This window comes from Carassius carassius, chromosome 36, assembly GCF_963082965.1.
Source record: "Carassius carassius chromosome 36, fCarCar2.1, whole genome shotgun sequence".
Taxonomy (NCBI): Eukaryota; Metazoa; Chordata; class Actinopteri; order Cypriniformes; family Cyprinidae; genus Carassius; species Carassius carassius.
Window position 1 is genome coordinate 10,630,866 of NC_081790.1, and position 19,087 is coordinate 10,649,952.

Below are 19,087 nucleotides of genomic sequence, written 5' to 3' on the forward strand. Positions count from 1 at the left end.
CATTTCCCAAAACCATAGTTGCTAACTAAGTTAGCAACTTTGTTGGTTGCAATGCAATTTCCCATTGTCAACCAAGTAAGTTGCTAACAGGATAGCAACTATGGTTTTGGGAAATGCACCCCAGATCATTTTGAGCTGTTTCTGGGATTTCCTCAGCCCATTTACAAACAAACTGCTTTTATTTGTTTCTGCTTAAATGGTAAATGATTAAGCTTGCTCTCAGATAGACAGCACTAGCAGGATTTTTCTGACGCAATATGACAACAATAAAGTGTCAAGAGGTGTGTTTACATGGACTAATGTTCCTCATTAGAAACGTTCATGCTATATACATGCAATACATTATTAATTTATTCGTTTTCTTTGGATTATTTCAAGTCTACATCACCTCTTTTAATTCAATCAAACTAATATTCAGATTGATTGAGGTATTTACTTTTCTGTTGGCTTTTCAGTCCACCTGCACCATCTTCTTTTTTTCAGTTTGATGGTGGTTGAGAAACAAACATTTTGTGCATTTCAGCCAAACTGAGCCATCTGATTATAAATGGATTATTTGGGTACATGTAAACATAGCGAATATAAAAGCCCAGTTAGACTCTCTTACATTTAATTTTTGTTGCTTGTAATTACTTTTATTATTTACGGGTATAACTTGCCGATTTGCATTTAGGTTACTCATAGTTCATCCAAAAATGGAAATCCTGTTATAATTTATTCAACCTTGTTGTTCTAAACCTGTATGTTTTCGTTTTTTTTTCTGTGGAGTGCACATCAAAAATGTCCTAGTATGTTTTTTCCATACATTGAAGAACTGTATATTCTTCAACCTATCTTCTTATGCAGAAGAAAGAAAGTCAAAAGCTATTTATGAAGGTGAGTAAACAGTGACTGAATTGTCATATTGGGTGAACTAACCCAACAATCATCTGTATTAAAAAAAGAATCTGCCAGTACACCCTTTTCAGTGTCACATGGTCCTTTAAAAATCATTCTAATAGGCTTGGTGCTCGAGTAATATTGCATTCTAATTATCATTGTTATAGATAGATAGATAGATAGATAGATAGATCTAGATTTCTTATCTTTTAATTAAATGTTTATTGTGGGAAAATACTACAATCCCGTTAGAGGTAGCTAAAAGTCTGTTGGTTTACCTTACAGCATGTGTGTGATCTCAGGAGGAAATTATGCTTTTAAAACATAGCCTACACAAATTTAGACTCGTCCCACATGCAGACATGAAGATATTAATAGTTCTTCATTCCTGACAAAGGAAGAATAGCTCAGCAGGGACAAGTCTGTTGTTTCTAAATATAGATTTACACTTGTCTCACACTAGCCTCACTACACTTATAGGTGTTTATTATAGTTCTCCATATTTAAGCATATCAGACCACATTACTTCTATCCATAGAAATACCTGCAGCATATGCTTTGTATTCTGGTTCATTTCTTCATTGCTCATTTTGACTCATCTCTGTCCATCTTTACTTTGCCATATGGACACTCAGCAAGTAGCGACTGTTGTGGGAGCTCTAGGAGGGGAAGGAGATTTAGACGCACATACTCTGTGTCTTTGCTGTCTGTGTAGCAAAAAGCAGGTTTATTCTGCATCTTTCAGCAAAGATACACACCATGGAGAACAGGCAGTTTCTTTTCCTCTTTCTCTTTAATTTTGCACACTGTCTCACATTCACACTTTGTTCCACCTTGGAGAAAATGTCGAGGTCTCACTCGCACTCGATCTTTCTGTACCGGTTAACTTGACAAAATGTAACAGATGTAACAGAACACACAGTTTTCCTTAACATTGAGTTGGGCTGCTGCCAACAGGGCCTCAGTACGAGAAGAAGAAAAGACCAGCAGACATCCAACAAAAAGGTAAGGAAAGACATACCGTCTTGTAGCTGCTCCTGTACAACATATTTAAAATCAAGAGAAAAGTTCTGCAGGTTATAACTTATGTATAATTATGCATTTAGAGGCTGTTCGGGAATGTATGCCATATCTATCTATAAAAGAAAAACCGCTGCTATTTTCAAATCTGCGTTCGTTTGCTGGCACAGAGACAGTTTTTAAAGTGCTGCGCATTATAACCAATCACATAGGCTAGCCTACAATTCTGTAGAGTTTATGAATGCAAGGACCAATCAGAGGCGTTCAGATGAGTCATCGCTGAAACATGCTGTTTCGTCACCGCAACGAAGTGAAGATATACAAATGCGAGATATTAATTTCACAATGTAAACAGCTTTAGAGATTATTATGGGAGTTTGTGAGAGTGCTTGAACTCGCTGGACTGAAGTGAAAATATTCTTTGATAATGTAAACGTTCTTTGCCGTATCTTTGTATAATGAAAGCGTTATAGGCCAGTTAGTAACTTACAATGTTTTTTATTTATTTTTCTATTAAACCCACATTAAATACAAAGTCATTCTTATTGAAAATATTTTATGGTATTACATCCATATCTGGCAGGGCCTACTTAAGTAAAAAGACGGATTTTAATTCAAAGTTAATTTAACAGATTACACCATTATGGCTACTTTACTAGAGAACTAACATAAAGGTGCCAAATGCATTTACTTGCACATATTTAGAATCGAGATATTTCATGATATATTTTGGGAATATTTAGAATAAAAATAAAAAATGTATAAAACCCCTGCTGAAAAAACAAACAAACAAAAAAACAGTAGACACCATTAAAAAATGCTAGCCTAATGGTTTAACTGGTTATAATGGGACTTGTATTGGTTAAACTGCGAACTGTAATGGACCCTGTTGGTCTCTACTGCTAACTTGTTACCTTCTATAGGTGGCTTTTTAAAACCAATAAATCCGAATGGAATATGCCCCACACACTATAGAAACTTTTTTTTTAATTTAAGAAACTTTAAGAAACTTATTTTTTAATGTTTTTAATGGTTAAAAGGTGATAGTTTGTAATGTTTGTAATTGAATTTGTTGTGGAAAACATTAAAATGTTCTAAAATTATGGTTTTCTTTTTTCTTTTTCTTTTCTTCAGTAGGGACATACCCTATATCAGTTTGTGGCTGCTGTGTGTCACATGAACGAAACATGGTGAAACATTCATTTTAGTTGAAATTGTTATAGATTATGTGTAGAGATTGCAGCGACCAGTGACTAGCATACACTTCTGCCATGTCAGCATACTGCAGAATAAATATATATAAATATATATATTTAAAACAACCCGGGTATACCTATATGCATATAGAATGGTGCATCAAACTATTTTCCGTATTTCATGTGATCAAGGGCTTATTTAGGAGGCCCTATTATGCCATGATGGACAGAAAATATACACAAATACCTTTTAAATAAAATTTTGCTAGGTCTGCCAGTAGGGGCCACTCTCAACGACGTACAGCCGAAACAAAGAGGAGACGGAGGGAAAGGCAGAAAAAACGAACTGGAACACAGCCCCAAAAACAGAACAATAGTGAATCATTCACTTAACTTCTCCCTTCAAACAAAGATTGATTTAGGAATGAAACACCACTACTGCGCCTGCGCTGTTCTGAAACACAACAATTAAACTTGTTACCGTTAAGTGCGTTTTTTCTCAGCACAGTTAGTGAAGCTAAACATAGGCTATAACAAACTAATAAAGTTTATATCAATGTACTACTGGTGTATGTAAGTAAATGTATTTTGTAACTAAGTCAAGGCTAAATGCGATACCACATTGTACAGTAGGTCTACGTAACAAATTGGGATATCACAAACACTATTAAAGCCAACTATTTTCTTAAAGGGTTCAAATGCAAAACTTAAGAGCAGCTAACTTTTACATACTATTGCAAAAATTGCTAAGAACACGCGTTAGTTCTGAGAAAATACCTACCATCATGTTTACAGTTTATATTTTGTTTTGCCACTAGTTATCTAATGCAATGAGTTTCAAACTTTACATTTTGGCAAGTGTTACCTACACCTCATCTTGCACCATATTGTCTGTGCAAGATGAAGTAGAATGCATTGTGTTAAGTGTTGTAGGAGATGCGAGGTCAAAGGATTGACGTAGAGCAGCTTCTCAGGCAGTCACAGGCTGAACTGCTGTGGATCCAGCGACAGCTGTCAATCATAGCAACAGGAGATGCCAATCACGCCAGGGCCCGAAAGAAGGTGAGTAATCCTGTTAAATTTACACTTGCACAATCTGATCCCTAATGGTTTCCCATACACAATACTTCTAGTAGCAATGATGGTTCTTTTACACAAGGTGGCACCATCCTGCCATGTATATACGTTTACGCAGTCTATCCTCATCTACCAATAAGAGTACAACGAGCCAGCACAGTCGCCCTACCAGCCAATGGAGGGTGTTTGTGTCATGTGAGAAAATGACAGGTGATGCACGTAGACAGAGGGTGTGGTTGCAATGCAGTGTCCTATCAGCATCATCTTGAAAGAGTAGGCCTGGTCAACCTCCCTTGAGAATAGACTTGCCATCTTAAACTGATGCATTTGTAGAGGACTGCCCCAGTGCAGGGGGGAGGGGGGGGGGGTGCAGACAGCACTACAGGAGTAGCTGGGGTTGCTTGGCAACAGGGCAGAGGAGACTGTTACACATTCCGTATTGGGAATCTGTTTCCATTTTTTTTTTTTTGCCTCCAACAAGACCTGTTTCCTAAGCATAAAGAGTGGCTAATGGCCGGGATATGTCTACCATGCTGTCTAAGTAATCCCTCTTAATGCCCCTGTGTGCGTTAAAATCTGATGTAACTGTGTGATATTCCGAGACAGTGAACTTAATTTCCCCTTGTTTGGTGTCGCTGTGGGATGAATGGAGTTGAACGCCCCTGTTTTTCACCCTCTTTTCCTTGAGATAATGCAAACAAATCACAGTGGGGCAAGATAGCAATACCAGCATTTCTAGGTGGCATATGGAGAACAAGATAACCCAAGATGCAGTATAACCCATATATGTGAAAAAATGAAATATGGTGTCCATCTTAAGGTTCGTGAAGAAAACCAGGAGGAATGTCTTGCTACAATTTGTTTGATTCTGTTTTTCTTATATGCTAAACCTTAATATTTTTAGTTCAAATGGGAAGAATGGCTAATGGAAATGGCACACATGGGAAAAATGCATCAACATTTAGTTACTATATAAATAAAAGGGTTTTCAAATTGTGGAATTCGAGTGGAAGGATTCTGAGAAAATAGTTTAAGATGTAGATGTAAATAAATAATAAAAAGATGGACAATAACAATGAAAATAATAATAATTAATAAAAAATGTAATAATAAAAAGTGGTCATTTAAAAAATGTTTAGATAGATAATATAATAAAACAATAAAAATACAAATTTATTATTTTATTCTAATATATTTATAACAATACTCTTGATAGTTTGTAGAAAACAGATTTTTTTCTACAGTGTGAGGTTTTTACTTAAATATTTTTTTTTTCTTGATAATATTTACACATATATTATCTGCATTATATTTAAGGAAGGGGTCATTCACAAGGGGATCATATTATTTGGGCCATCAAAACCCCAGATTATGTCACTAAAATAATACTAATAGCATTGCTGAAAATGATTGGATGCATTGAATTGGCTTTTGCAGCTTTAGAAAGGCCATGCGTGAAAAGGCAAATGATTTACACATCAGTGATGGGAGTGGCTCTACACTTCACTGCTCTCCGTGTGTGCAAGTGTAGGGATACAGAGATAAAGCGTGTGTGCGCACTGTAGGAGAGCAAGAGAGAGTATATCGAGGAGCATGCGCAATTCTCTATGACCGTGTGTGTGTGAGAGAGACAGAGAGAGAAAGAGAACAAGAAAGGGAACGCACCGTTCTGTTGCACCACTCCTAAAGAGACGCTCTCACACTGTCTGACTCCTGTTCCAGCTCAGGCTTCTGCAGGGACACACATGCACGCATGAGCACAGAGCCACACACAAACACACACCACAGACGTGTCGTCACTGCCACTCCTGGCAGCCGGTGATATAAGGGAGTGGGAGCGCTAAGGAGAAGAAGGAGAGGTGGAAGCGGCTAGCATTAAGGTACAGTACACACAGATCATGTTTGATATGAATGAGATCAGAAGCAAAGAGAATGTGTGTGTAATGCCATTATGCCTACATGTCGCCCTTCCTTGGCTAAGTTCACAGCGTGCGCTGGTTCATTCCAGCTCTGGAATACTGCAAAGAATGGCAAGAGAGCATCCTACAGGATATGGCATGATCCAGATGTGCAGGGAGACATTTGACCTGGCGGCATCTGGAGTCAGGTGGTGGATTGCGATGATGTCTTGTTGCTTAGTCTTCTACAGGAAGTTCAGAGGATGCAAACACGCAGATAACCTGAGGATACGAGTTGATCCGTCTTAATGTTTATTTTTGGGGGTCTCAGGCAACAGCTGGTCAAGGTCATGGTTAGGTGTAAAAATGCACATAGTATTTTTTCACTCCCACCGCAGTCGTCACAGTCCCCCGGGGCAGTCGACACACAGCTGGAGTGAAAAAGTGTTTCTTCAGTTCATTTTCCAAATCAATCTGCCATTATGGAGCTTCATTTGTTAATAGACATTATCCTTTTTTGGTTGACTATCAGCTTGATTTGTTGGTCTAATGGCTCATTAGTTTCCTGGTAAATGCTTCCATCTCACTTGCAGGGCTTCTCACTTGTTATACTGTACATGAGAAGTTGGATACATTGAGCTGTGTTTTTGACCAGCCTGTGTTTCCGTAGCTCTGCTGGCTCTGGTTGGGTTGGTACTGATGCTGCAGTAGGTTGACTGGCTGTGACTGAGTCTGCTAAAGTAATGTAGCATGCAAACCAGCTGGAGACCTGGCACACACACCACAGTGTGATTGGTAGTATTACTATTCTAATACAGCAGACTGTTTACTGAGATTATGTAAGATCTCTCAGTTCAATCCACACAGACACAAAACAGACGCGAGAGCTTTGAAACACACATAATGTGATTGGCAACTGTTGTGTTTCTGGCATTGATACTGCAGACCAAAAGGCTGCCAGTTGATTTGAGTGTTTAAAATGTGTTTAAGGCTTAATTGTATGTGTGTCTCATTATTAATGATGCAATATTTGATCCACCAGCTGTTATCAATGTTGGCGAACACACAAAAAGGCTAGTGATCCTTTTTTGATGCTGTTGCATTTTCTTTAAACTGAACTTCTTAATGTTTCTAGCTGATGCAAAATTTTAATTTTAAAGAGAAGGAAAATATGAGATATGATGATTGAGATGAAATATTATGTGCTACACTTTGTAGGTTGCAGAATATAAGATTATAAAGAGAAATGGGAAGAGAGATATGATGTCAAATGGACAAGAGCAGCTTTTCATGTTGCATTTATGTGGGCCATGACCATTGCTTAGCTATATCTTGCTTTTAAAACATACTGTATAACTTTTCAGGGTTCAGTAAGAGCCAGATTGAATGTTTTTCACTATATGTGCTTGATAGTCAGTACTTTTCCTAAACTGTTAGAGGCTCTAATGACTGCTCTGCTCTGAGTTTTGTCAAATAAGCATGGTTTTATGGTTGTATGTTTCTAGTAAATATATAGTAGTTATATATTTGACAGTAGCTGTCTATTTGATAACACGGGTTCTGACACCGTAGTGCATTTTATTTAGCAGTAACAGATTAACTAATGGAATGCTGTTTAGTTTTAATTGTACTATAGAGACTTTGGCACTGTGCAGCTCAGTTATGTTATGCTATGTTATGTTATGTTATGTTATGTAAATATAATTATTAATGTATCTGGCTAAACAGATTTAGCACTGATAACATATTAATTATATACTTCAAAGGGGAATTCAGCAATCTCAGAAGGTGTAAAAGTAATAGTTTTTAGATAGAGATGTTTTTTGGGAGAGTTTTTCTGGTATTTCTTGAGTGACCATGAGTAGGTTACATGGTCTGGTTTGGGATCAGATCCCTTCTAATGCTGTGTTTCAGCTTCATTACAGTGCCAGTGTTCCTGTCAGCACTACACAGTTGGCAAGTATCAGAAAAAACAAGCAAATGCTCAATAACCTGTGTAACCTTTGTAATGCGTAAGTAACATCACAAAGATAGATTTATTTAAAAAAACTAGAAGTCTTGTGGTTACACCCACAGCATAAAAAGTTTCATTCATCTCTTTTTAAAGAGGTTTCCCACACAGATATGACTAGTAATGACTGTTTTCTAACAGGTTTTCTGAATCATCTGATAGTCCCTCACCATACTCACACCTGAGCTAAAGTTGCATCAGACTGCTCAAATTAGCCCAACAGCATCCAAAAGTGCCACAGACCCAAATTATTATTATTTTGCAGGGGAATACATGCAAATGGTTTACTTATAGTTGACATTTCTGAGATAAGAGGAACCATTTTAAAAACTAATAAAACTTAAAGGGCACCTATTATGCAAAAATCACTTTTAAATGTAGTTTGAACATAAATGTGTGTTTGCAGTGTGTGTACACACCCACCATTCAAAATTGAAGTTTTTGTAACTTATGTGTGTTTATTTTGACATAGCCTAACCTTGCGTGTATTTAACATATTTAAGTGCAACAAGACATGAAAGAGAGCTTAGTTTAGTACTCACATGCCATGTGACAGCTGCTTTCAGTGCATGTGCTTCAGGTGTGTGCGCTCAGAAAAGCAGCAGCAGCTCATTTGGATTTAAAGATACATGTATGAAAACAGCGTGTTTCTGCTTCCATTCAAAATTTTGATAGGCATTTTCAAAATGATATAATAAATGATCTGTGGGGTATTTTGAGCTAAAATTTGACAGACACATTCTGGGGACACCTGAGACTTATATTACATATTGGAACATGCAGGATTGTGTCCACTGTGTTCATCTTGAAAGTTTGCTTGGTAAGTAACTGCCCTGTCTGGCCTCTTCCCCTGCAGCTGAAGCAGGAGGCCCAGCCGTTCCACCTGGCCTCTCACGCAACTCACCATGTGAATCGCTGCCGCCTCCTAGAGGATAAGAACAGAGCTCTTCAAATAGAGCTAGCCACTCTCAGACAGCAGAAACGGCAACACAGATCTCTGGTAAGTCAGTTTGTGGTGTGTTTTTTTTTGCTTATTTGTTCAGTTTTTTGCAATAGTCACACTTCTGGATTTCAGCATGTTGTCTAAAACTCCTCTTCCCTGGTGAGAAGCCTAATGAGTGATAGCAACAGTTGCTTTCTATAGGGTAAAATGCACAGGAAGTCCCTTAATCGTCTACTGTGTTCCAAGTGGTGTGATGCTGAAGCTGTTGCCCTGGCAACAAGCCCACTGGTGAGGGAGGACAGTTTGGTAATGGAAAACTGACAGACCATAATAATGGCTTTTGTTATAAGCCTCTGTTGCAACAGATCAATTTTGTCCCGCTGAATGGAGATGGGAAGTGACATGCACAAATTCAACTGAGCTTGAACACTGCTGAGAAAGTTTGCTGTACTTTAGAGCAGGGGTTCTCAAATGTCTTCATGAAGTACCCCCAGCACTGCATGTTTTGTATGTTTCCCTATGTCTAACTCACCCACTTCAGGTCTTGCAGTCTCCACTAATGAGTTGATCGGTTGAATCAGGTGTGATAACTAAGGGAGACATACAAAATGTCCAGGGCAGGAGGAAATCCAGGACAGGTTTGAGAACCACTGCTTTAGAGCATACTTTAGAGTTTTACCGAAAATTAAGGAAGTTTTTTTAAGTGGATGGAAAAAGGTTCCAAACCTGTATGACTATCTTACTTGCAACTTTGAAGGAGACTGATAATCTTCCCCTCGAGGGGGCTGTTCACCGTTGCAACCAGATTGTTAAGTCTGGGAACTGAAATGCAGTGAATATCAGCATGATTTGTTGAAATGTTTCAGACCAGTTTTGTGGACTTTATTAATGGATTCATTTAAAAGATTGTTCTCTAAAAATGATTTGTTCATGAACCAAGCATCACAATATTTCTAATAAGAACTTTCAAGAAGAGTTTGAGTGGATGTTAAGATTTTCTGTTACTAACAACTTACACTGCTGTAAAAAAAAAGGGCTCAGTATTTTTTTTTTAAAGACAAAGTTTTATTCAACAAGGATTAATTAAATTAAATGATCAAAAGTGGCAGTAAAGACACGTCAAATAAATAATAAATGCTGTTCTTCTACATTTCTATTTATCAAAGAATCCTGAAAAGTATCATAGTTACTTACTCTGTGAGTATTAGGAACACACTTATTGTGTGTTGCTTTGAAAATGTGTTAATTTAAACAAACTTTAGTAATAATCTTAACACAATGCTAGAGTTTCTGTGGTTTTTCAATGCAAACCTGCTTGAATTCCTTTAACTGGAAGAGAGGCAAAGGAACGTCAAGTCTGCCAAGGCTGGCATTGGTTCAGATTCAAATGATCACACCTTTTCATTTATTAGCTTCAGTTGTGATAGTGGTGAACCAGACGAATATGCCGTGACAGTCGTTGCAGTGCGAGTCCTGTGGCTGGTTGCCAGGCGACTCTGAAGTGTCTCACGCCTGCTGCTGCTTAGGAACCGCCCACCTCTTCTCTATGGCACTGCCTGTCCTGTGGAGAAAGGAAGGCCGTGGAAAAGCCTGGCTGTAGTATAATTAGTTTCATGCATAACAGTCATGACTATAATGACAAAAGCAGATCATTAATACAGAGTAATAACAGTCCGGAGAGAGACACATCTACTTAATTAGCTGAGCCAAAGTATGTTTCAGTCAAGAATTTAGAGTGAAAGGAGTACACAGTATTTTACTGTAAGGATTTTGCCAGTCAAGAGAAGAAAGGGTTATATCAGAAGGGTTGGTCCCTGGCTTGGGTTGCCATGTCCTCTAATAGAATTAGACTGAGACAGTGATCTCTTAGCTGGGCCATGTTGCTTGCTTAACTGTATTTTCCTCTCCATTTCATCGACCGCTGGAGTCATTTGGAGCAGGAGGTTCATTCCATTCCAGATCCTTGTCTCAATGGTTAGACCAGGACAGGAAGCATCAGCTCCATCTGAATTTGTGCCCACTGAGAGCTTGTCATTAATTTCGTTAATTGCAATCTTGTGTTGAAATGTTTCAGAATGTAGGCTGATATTTGCTTGAGTGTCATCTGAAATAAAAACAAATCTTTCATGAAACTCTAGATGGTGCAGTCTGATAGGTCTCAATCTTATCTGATGATAATCTATCACATGGTGCAGCTGATTGGTTCTTTGTCAAGTCAAGTCACCTTTTTTTATATAGCGCTTTAAACAAAATACATTGCGTCAAAGCAGCTGAACAACATTAATTAAGAAAACAGTTTGTCAATAATGCAAAATGACATTTAAAGGCAGTTCATCATTGAATTCAGTGAAGTCATCTCAGTTCAGTTTAAATAGTGTCTGTGCAATCATTTGCAATCAAGTCAACTATATCGCTGTAAATGAAGTGACCCCAACTAAGCAAGCCAGAGGTGACAGCGGCAAGGAACCAAAACTCCATCGGTGACAGAATGGAGAAAAAAACCTTGGGAGAAACCATGCTCAGTTGGGGGGGCCAGTTCTCCTCTGACCAGACGAAACCAGCAGTTCAATTCCGAGCTGCAGCAAAGTCAGATTGTGCAGAAGAATCATCTGTTTCCTGTGGTCTTGTCCCATTGGTGGTCTGAGACAAGGTCTTTACAGGGGATCTGTATCTGGGGCTCTAGTTGTCCTGGTCTCCGCTGTCTTTCACGGCTGTAGAGGTCCTCTCTAGGTGCTGATCCACCATCTGATCTGGATACGTACTGGATCCAGGTGACTGCAGTGACCCTCTGATCTGGTTACAGACTGGATCTGGTAGCTACGGGGAATTCAGAATAATAGAGAAATAGACTAATATTAGCGTAGATGCCATTCTTCTAATGATGTAGCAAAAACATTGGGTGTTATGGGAAGTGTTCCCGGTTCCTGTTTACCTAATTAATGCAGCCTAAAAATACTTTAACTGATTTGGATATTAGAAGCATATTAGTGTGTTATGTGTAAGCCAGGTTAAAGCGATAGGTCTTTAATCTAGATTTATACTGCAAGAGTGTGTCTACCTCCTGAACAATGTTAGGTAGGTTAAATAGGAAAAGGATCTGCCGCCCGCAGTTGATTTTGATATTCTAGGTATTATCAAATTGAGATAATATTGAGAACGCAGCGGATGTGGAAGATTATAATGTAACAAGAGCTCATTCAAATACTGAGGTGCTAAACCATTCAGGGCTTTATAAGTAATAAGCAATATTTTCAAATCTATGCGATGTTTGATAGGGAGCCCGTGCAGTGTTGACAGGACCGGGCTAATAAGGTCATACTTCCAGGTTCTAGTAAGAACTCTTGCTGCTGCATTTTGGACTAACTGTAGTTTGTTTACTAAGCGTGCAGAACAACCACCCAATAAACATTACAATAATCTAACTATGAGGTCATAAATGCATGGATTAACATTTCTGCATTTGACATTGAGAGCATAGGCCATAATTTAGATATATTTTTGAGATGGAAAAATGCAGTTTTACAAATGCTAGAAACATGGCTTTCTAAGGAAAGATTGCTATCAAATAGCACACCTAGGTTCCTAACTGATGACGAAGAATTGACAGAGCAGCCATCAAGTCTTAGACAGTGTTCTAGGTTATTATATGCAGAGATTTTAGGTCCTATAATTAACACCTCTGTTTTTTCAGAATTTAGCAGTAAAAAATTACTCGTAATCCAGTTTTTTATATCGACTATGCATTCCATTAGTTTTTCAAATTGGTGTGTTTCACCGGGCCGCGAAGAAATATAGAGCTGAGTATCATCAGCATAACAGTGAAAGCTAACACCATGTTTCCTGATGATATCTCCCAAGGGTAACATGTAAAGCGTGAAGAGTAATGGCCCTAGTACTGAGCCTTGAGGTACTCCATACTGCACTTGTGATCGATATGATACCTCTTCATTTACTGCTACGAATTGATGGCGGTCATATAAGTACGATTTAAACCATGCTAATGCAGTTGCATTTAATGCCAACAAAGTGTTCTAGTCTATGCAAAAGAATGTTGTTGTAAATAGTGTCAAACGCAGCACTAAGATCCAATAGCACTAATAGAGAGATACAACCACGATCAGATGATAAGATGATAAGCTGGTCACCGCTGTATCAGCAGCCAATGAGCTTACTGCTCAACATTCATATATTTGGCTAGTGCTTGGTTCAGAAACCCTCCACCTCCCCCAGCTCCACCTGTATAGATCTGCTATATAGGGTGATTCATGTGTATTATTCTTTGAGGGTTATTTTATGTTATATGTGCTGCAGCAGTATTTCTTACATTTTCACAGCAGCATGTTGTGGATGTATTGGCAGTAGCAAGTGTACCAAACACATTAACACATTGTCATGTACATTGCTATGCTAAACCCGCTGAGAGTTGTCATGATTGAACTGTAGAACACGATAGATCTGGTTAAATTTTTTGACAAATTTTTTTTTAATGAAAATGTTATATTTATTTTAAAATAGGTTTAATGCACTATTAAATATGCAATATAAACTGATACTGATCAATTAAAAAATATCTTTTATAACATATATGGTACCAATATCTTGCCTAGTTAATTTTTTTATATTTTGTGCATAAACAAGAAACATTAAACTAAAGTTCCTTCTGTAAATTACAGTTTTGTTAATCACTTGCCTAATTTCTTAAAACCCACTGCATTATGTGGAAGTCATATATTATGAGCATGATAGGCCATGGGGAATAATATTGTGACCTCAGTTCTCTGAAAGCAATTTTCACAATTGATTTCTGCATGCCAGTTGCCAAAACAGAATTAATCAATGCCTTTAAACTAAAATCTGGGATTAATATTTATTCCTCTGCTGCTTTTGAATTCCCATTTTTAGAGTCGTGCCTCTGTGACTGTGTATTGAAGGGAGAGGAAAAACAACAAAAAACACCTTCAGGGAAGATATTCAGTTTAGTTTCTGGAGCGAATATCCCTTCTGCTGTTCCTCTAATTGAAGCATCCCAGAGAGATACAAGGGCTTAAAACTAACCAGGTATCTGCTACATTCATATTAACATCAGTTGTGTAAGGCTTTTTTTATATTCAGTTAGATATTTGAGTTTTATGTAAAGAAAACTAATTTCCAACATAAATTAAGTTCGGCAAAATAATACATTTTGCAGTGTACTTGATGTATCTTACTAACGTCTGTCTTAAGTTATCCTCTGTAGAGAAGCTTCTATCAAGAACAAACTGTAGAAGTAAATGTAAATTTTAACTATCCTAACTCTCCCAGACCTCTCTGGAGAGTGACTCCTATACTGTTAACCTCTCCATATGAAATACGTGCTTTTATTTATTTTTTTAAAAGATGAAGACTGAAGATGATTTCTAGACACCATTACTCTTATATCCATTTATACCAACATTGACAGTTACCACTAAAGCTGTACAGTGACCCAGTGTAGTAAAGGAACTTTTGCTTCACCTTGATGGCAAGTGAATTGAGAATATTTCATACCATCAATGAAACTGCATTTTTCTTTTTTGTATTATTCCTTTTCTGTTGTTATTTAGCAGTTTTTTCTCTTGCCCATCAGTAAAGAGAGCAGAAGTCATTATTTTGTAACTACAGCTACCACAAAACCATGACACAGTGTTAAGTTTTAATATTTAGTGTGCTTGTCTTCACTGTTTCTGTAATGTATATGCACTCCCTTTAACTGGAAATCTATATAGGCCATCCCATACATATGGAATCCCACAATTTTATCGGCGCTTTAAAAGCTTTGTGGTATGATGTTTCGTATCCATTAAACATGCAGCTGTGTTTCGATGCAGTGTGTAGATCTCTCTCTTAGAGCAAGCCGAAAGCCACATCCTGAATCATTTTATACCTAGTCATGTTTGCAAGCAGAGATATCAGTCTGACTGCAGGGTTTCTCAGATGTGGGACTCCCTTTAAGCAGAGCTGATTGCAGCAGATGGCGAAGGAAAGAGGGCGGTACCTCTAAAGCAGGTTAACGTCAAACTCTGTACATGAAGTGACTTTGTGTGTGTGTGTGTGTGTGTGTGTGTGTGTGTGTGTGTGTGTGTGTGTGTGTGTGTGTGTGTATATATAAAATGTATGTATCCCATTTATATAAAAAGTATATTGTATTCTAAAAAATTTAAATAACTTCAATATAATAGTACTGTTAAAGGGATAGTTTACCCAAAAAAGAAAATTCTGTCATTAATTACTCACCCTCATGTCGATCCAAACATTCGTTTATCTTCAGAACTCAAATTATTTTGATGAAATCTGAAAGGTTTCTGACCTTGCATTGACAGCAATGGAACTAGAGAAGAAATTATTGAATAAAGTCGCTATTTTTGTATTCTTTGCACACAAAATCCTGGGCCTTGAATGTGTCAGTTGTGTTACTGTCTACGGATGGACGAAGGTCTTGTGGGTTTGGAACGACACGAGGAAGGGATTTTAACTATTGTAAATCTTCACAATAATCAATTTGTTAAACATTTATCAGCATTTATTAATAATGAATAATGTTAATTCAAGAATTAACTAATGTTAATTTATACAAAAGTTAAAAATGTATTAGTAGATAAATAAATGCTGAAAAAGTATTGTTCATAATTGTTGTTTCATAATTAATAATAAGTAACTTCCAGAGAAACACATTTCAGTCAACATTTTCAGTAAGCTCCATCTACTTGTGGATGCTTCACTTCTGCGGGGAGGTTTGGTACCGTCAGGGAGGGATCATGGTTTTAGGAGTTGCCGCCCACTCTGCTTCTGCAGCATGGAGCAGGCCTTGTAAAGAGAGAAGGAGAGTGAGAAAGAGAGAGAGCTGCCATTACCTCTGTCTGACATTTGCACGCCCAGAGGAAGCAAGACGGAGGAGGAGAGGAAGAGTGCAAAAGGGAAAGGAATGAACATTTTCTGCAAGTTTAAGAGCCTTTGGAACTGGAAATTGAGACGGTAAATATTTCCTCTTCTCATTTATCCTTTTGCTGCAGTTCTCTGTTCCTCTCACTTTCCTTCCTCTGCCTGCAGCTTGGCTGTGGGGATTCCAGCGTGTGTTTCTGCATGAGGAGATGTGCAGCATTGTAAATCCTCTCTCTCTCTCTCTCTCTCTCTCTCTCTCTCTCTCTCTCTGAGTATACGTTCTCATAGTTGGGTATTGCCCTAGTTCATACATCATGTATTTTCATGCTTTTAGATGCATGATGAAGGATGATGCAATAGCTCAAGTGATTTTTCTCAAGCATGATATTAGATCAAGGATTTCTATTTAAACATGTATGCATCTATTATCAAAAATATGAACACATGTTCCACCTGTATTGTTACTTTTCTGCATTTCCATGAATTTTGAGGCAGCTGGTTTTCTAAACCGTGATTTTAGGTTTGTTGTTTTATGGGTTGTCCTGGGTCAGACTTTTAAGACTGGACAACCCGCTTCTTCACTGCATCTCACCGATTGTCATGGTTACAGCGAATCCCCCACCTTAGCTGAGTGACACTTGCTGTTCAATAGTTATTGACTTATTTAAAAATACCCCATGCCCTGTGTTCTTCTTCTGGTCCTGTTACAATCCACTCATACAGCAATATATATGAATGTATTATTTGCTGTTTGCAAGATTAGAATATTTCAGCACATTAGTATGCTCACTACCTTTTAAATCGGATGTTACTATGTGCATGACCCATAATCGTCTTTGTAAATGTACATCATTAGTATTGCATTGTATATTCCCTTTGGTAATGTAAATCTTAATGTAAAGTTCTCTTTGTCTTAATTAAGTGGCCCTTTGCTTCAGGAAATTTGCAAGAGTTATCATCAAAAGAAGAGCTTCCTAATACATTAAGCTAGTACATTCAAAGTCAGTCAGGATGATCTCAATGCCAAACCGAGCCTTGAGTCTCAGCCAGATTCATCACCGTTTCTTTTTTAGGATAGTGGGGGAAACAGGCTTAAATGACGGTACTCTAATACCCAGCTAACAGGCCATCCTGAGCTGCCTCAAAATCCATGATGCCGTCAAAAGTGATTCAAAGTGGCCTATTTCTAGTGATAATGCACATAAATGTAGAAAGAAATAATAATTCTGAATAGAGTGCTGTAGGAATGAGTACTAAAGCCTTAAAAAAGGAACTGCTTCCATCGTCCCAAAGTCAAAAGGTTTCTAAGTTAAATGCCTAAAATAAGGTCTGTGGTTAACACAAGCTCAATACATTTTCATGCTTTATTCAACGACACAAAACACGTAATTACTACCCCGCATTTTACCCCAATTTTTAATATACTTTTAAGTGTCTTTAAAAAGCGGGACTACAGAGATTTTCAGGGTGATTCAACGTCATCACACAGAATAGGAAAAGGCTTTTACTCACTAGTTTGCTTTTACCGTGTTTATAATCACACTCCTGCAGACTGTTAGTCAATTAATTAGATAATTAGAATTAGTCAACTTGTAGATTATAAAGAGTTGTAAGAAGCTTAATAGTGGTGATATTGAATTCACTGGTTGTATTAAGCCTTCAAAATTCTTAAAAGTTGCATTCATTTGTGAAGATTAGCCTGACGAACAAAAAGGGTATGAACTGTAAACCTTTGTTGGTCACAGAGCTTATTTTTTCCAATAATCCAAAGCCATTGAAAAAAATTGTATTGGATTTTTTTTTGAGGGAACCAGGGTAATGTTAACTTCTGGGTTGGTCTGCAAAAATATGTCAAAATATGGCAGTGATTTATAGATGGTTGCTGCGTGACTGCTGCTTTTGCAGAGCTGTCCATACAAAGAAAGTCAGTGAGGTCCAAAACAACCTTGAACCCAACAGACTTGGGTTCAAAATTGAAGGGCAAAAAGTCATGAAGGTTTGTAACAACATTAGGTGAGTATATGATCATTTAATTTTAATTTTGGGATGAACAATTCCTTTAAAATGTTGTTAAAAACACAGAGATTCACTGATAATCACAGCCTAACGGACTCAGAGGCTTCTTGGCACCAAGAGTCTCGGGCCGGCAGGATGCTGAGCCAAGAATAAATCATTCACCATGTTGACATCCTGAGCACTGTAGCATCATTATCACACCCCATGCATATATCTCTGGAGTTCGCAGGAGGAAGCTTCCACCAATACATAATATATGTGAGTTTCATGAGAAAGACAAGGAGATTAGAACACAAAGATTAAGTCTCTCTATAGCGCTTGACATAGACATACAGATCTTGAGATTTCATTTCTTTGTCTTTTTTTACCTTTAACCTGTTGTCTGTCCCTTCCCTCATTTCATACTACTTACCCTCTCATCTTCACTGTGATGAATGAGAACTAGTACCATTTATGATGCTATGAGTCAAAGAGGAGGCGGGCACATGACACATGTCTATTCTGAATTCCAAGGCAGTGTCCCTTTAGTCCCCCACTCCAGAGATTATCTCTCAAAACGTGTAGGAGAGAGTCCTGTATAATCCTACGCTTCCCGAGAAACCCTTTCGCAAACACGGACCCCCTCCGAGGCATCTCTGCCCCCATTTCGCATAAGACAGACGTATAGAAATTAATAACATGGTTAAAGGAGTCATAATTGTATCTTATAATTATAGGGCAGACGAAACCTGAGATTTCCTTCCCATAGAGATGTGCTTCCTCCCTGTTGAAATGTACCACGTCATGGTGATTCCTTTCAGGGTGTACAGTTACACATGAACCATCTTGTATTTTCACACTCTTAGAGCGTTTTCCAAGTGGAGGGAGTTTGCTGTACCCTGCGAGTTTAGTTTAACAATGAATTTTGAATGAGTGCCAAACTGCCAAATAGGCTGCTCATTCTCATGGTTAACGTGCTACCTGGATGAGTAGGTTTCTATAGCAACCCCAAAGTCCCCTCCCCCACTGTAAAGCGAACATGAGCACGCAATGCATACCGCTTTGACTTGCCAGGAATGATACTGTCACTTTGCCAGTCGAGCAGTGCGAGTATTTACCGTACAGTGTTAATAGCTCAGAAAAATGATCAGCATTTTCTCGTTCTTCTCAT

General features: G+C 38.0%; 1 protein-coding gene across 2 annotated transcripts in view; it reads left to right on the forward strand.

The window, feature by feature from the left end:
• The first annotated feature begins 1,599 nt into the window (after window positions 1–1,599).
• LOC132117114 (RIMS-binding protein 2-like) overlaps window positions 1,600–19,087 on the forward strand; it is a 50,927-nt gene continuing 33,439 nt past the window's right edge. The window contains exons 1-3 of one of the 2 annotated variants that reach the window (XM_059526189.1): window positions 1,600–1,884; window positions 4,021–4,157; window positions 8,938–9,081. In XM_059526189.1, coding sequence (XP_059382172.1) covers window positions 4,032–4,157; window positions 8,938–9,081 — 270 coding nt within the window. In that variant the 5' untranslated portion in view covers window positions 1,600–1,884; window positions 4,021–4,031. The remainder of the gene's footprint in view (window positions 1,885–4,020; window positions 4,158–8,937; window positions 9,082–19,087) is intronic. The other variant, XM_059526188.1, reaches the window with a different exon arrangement.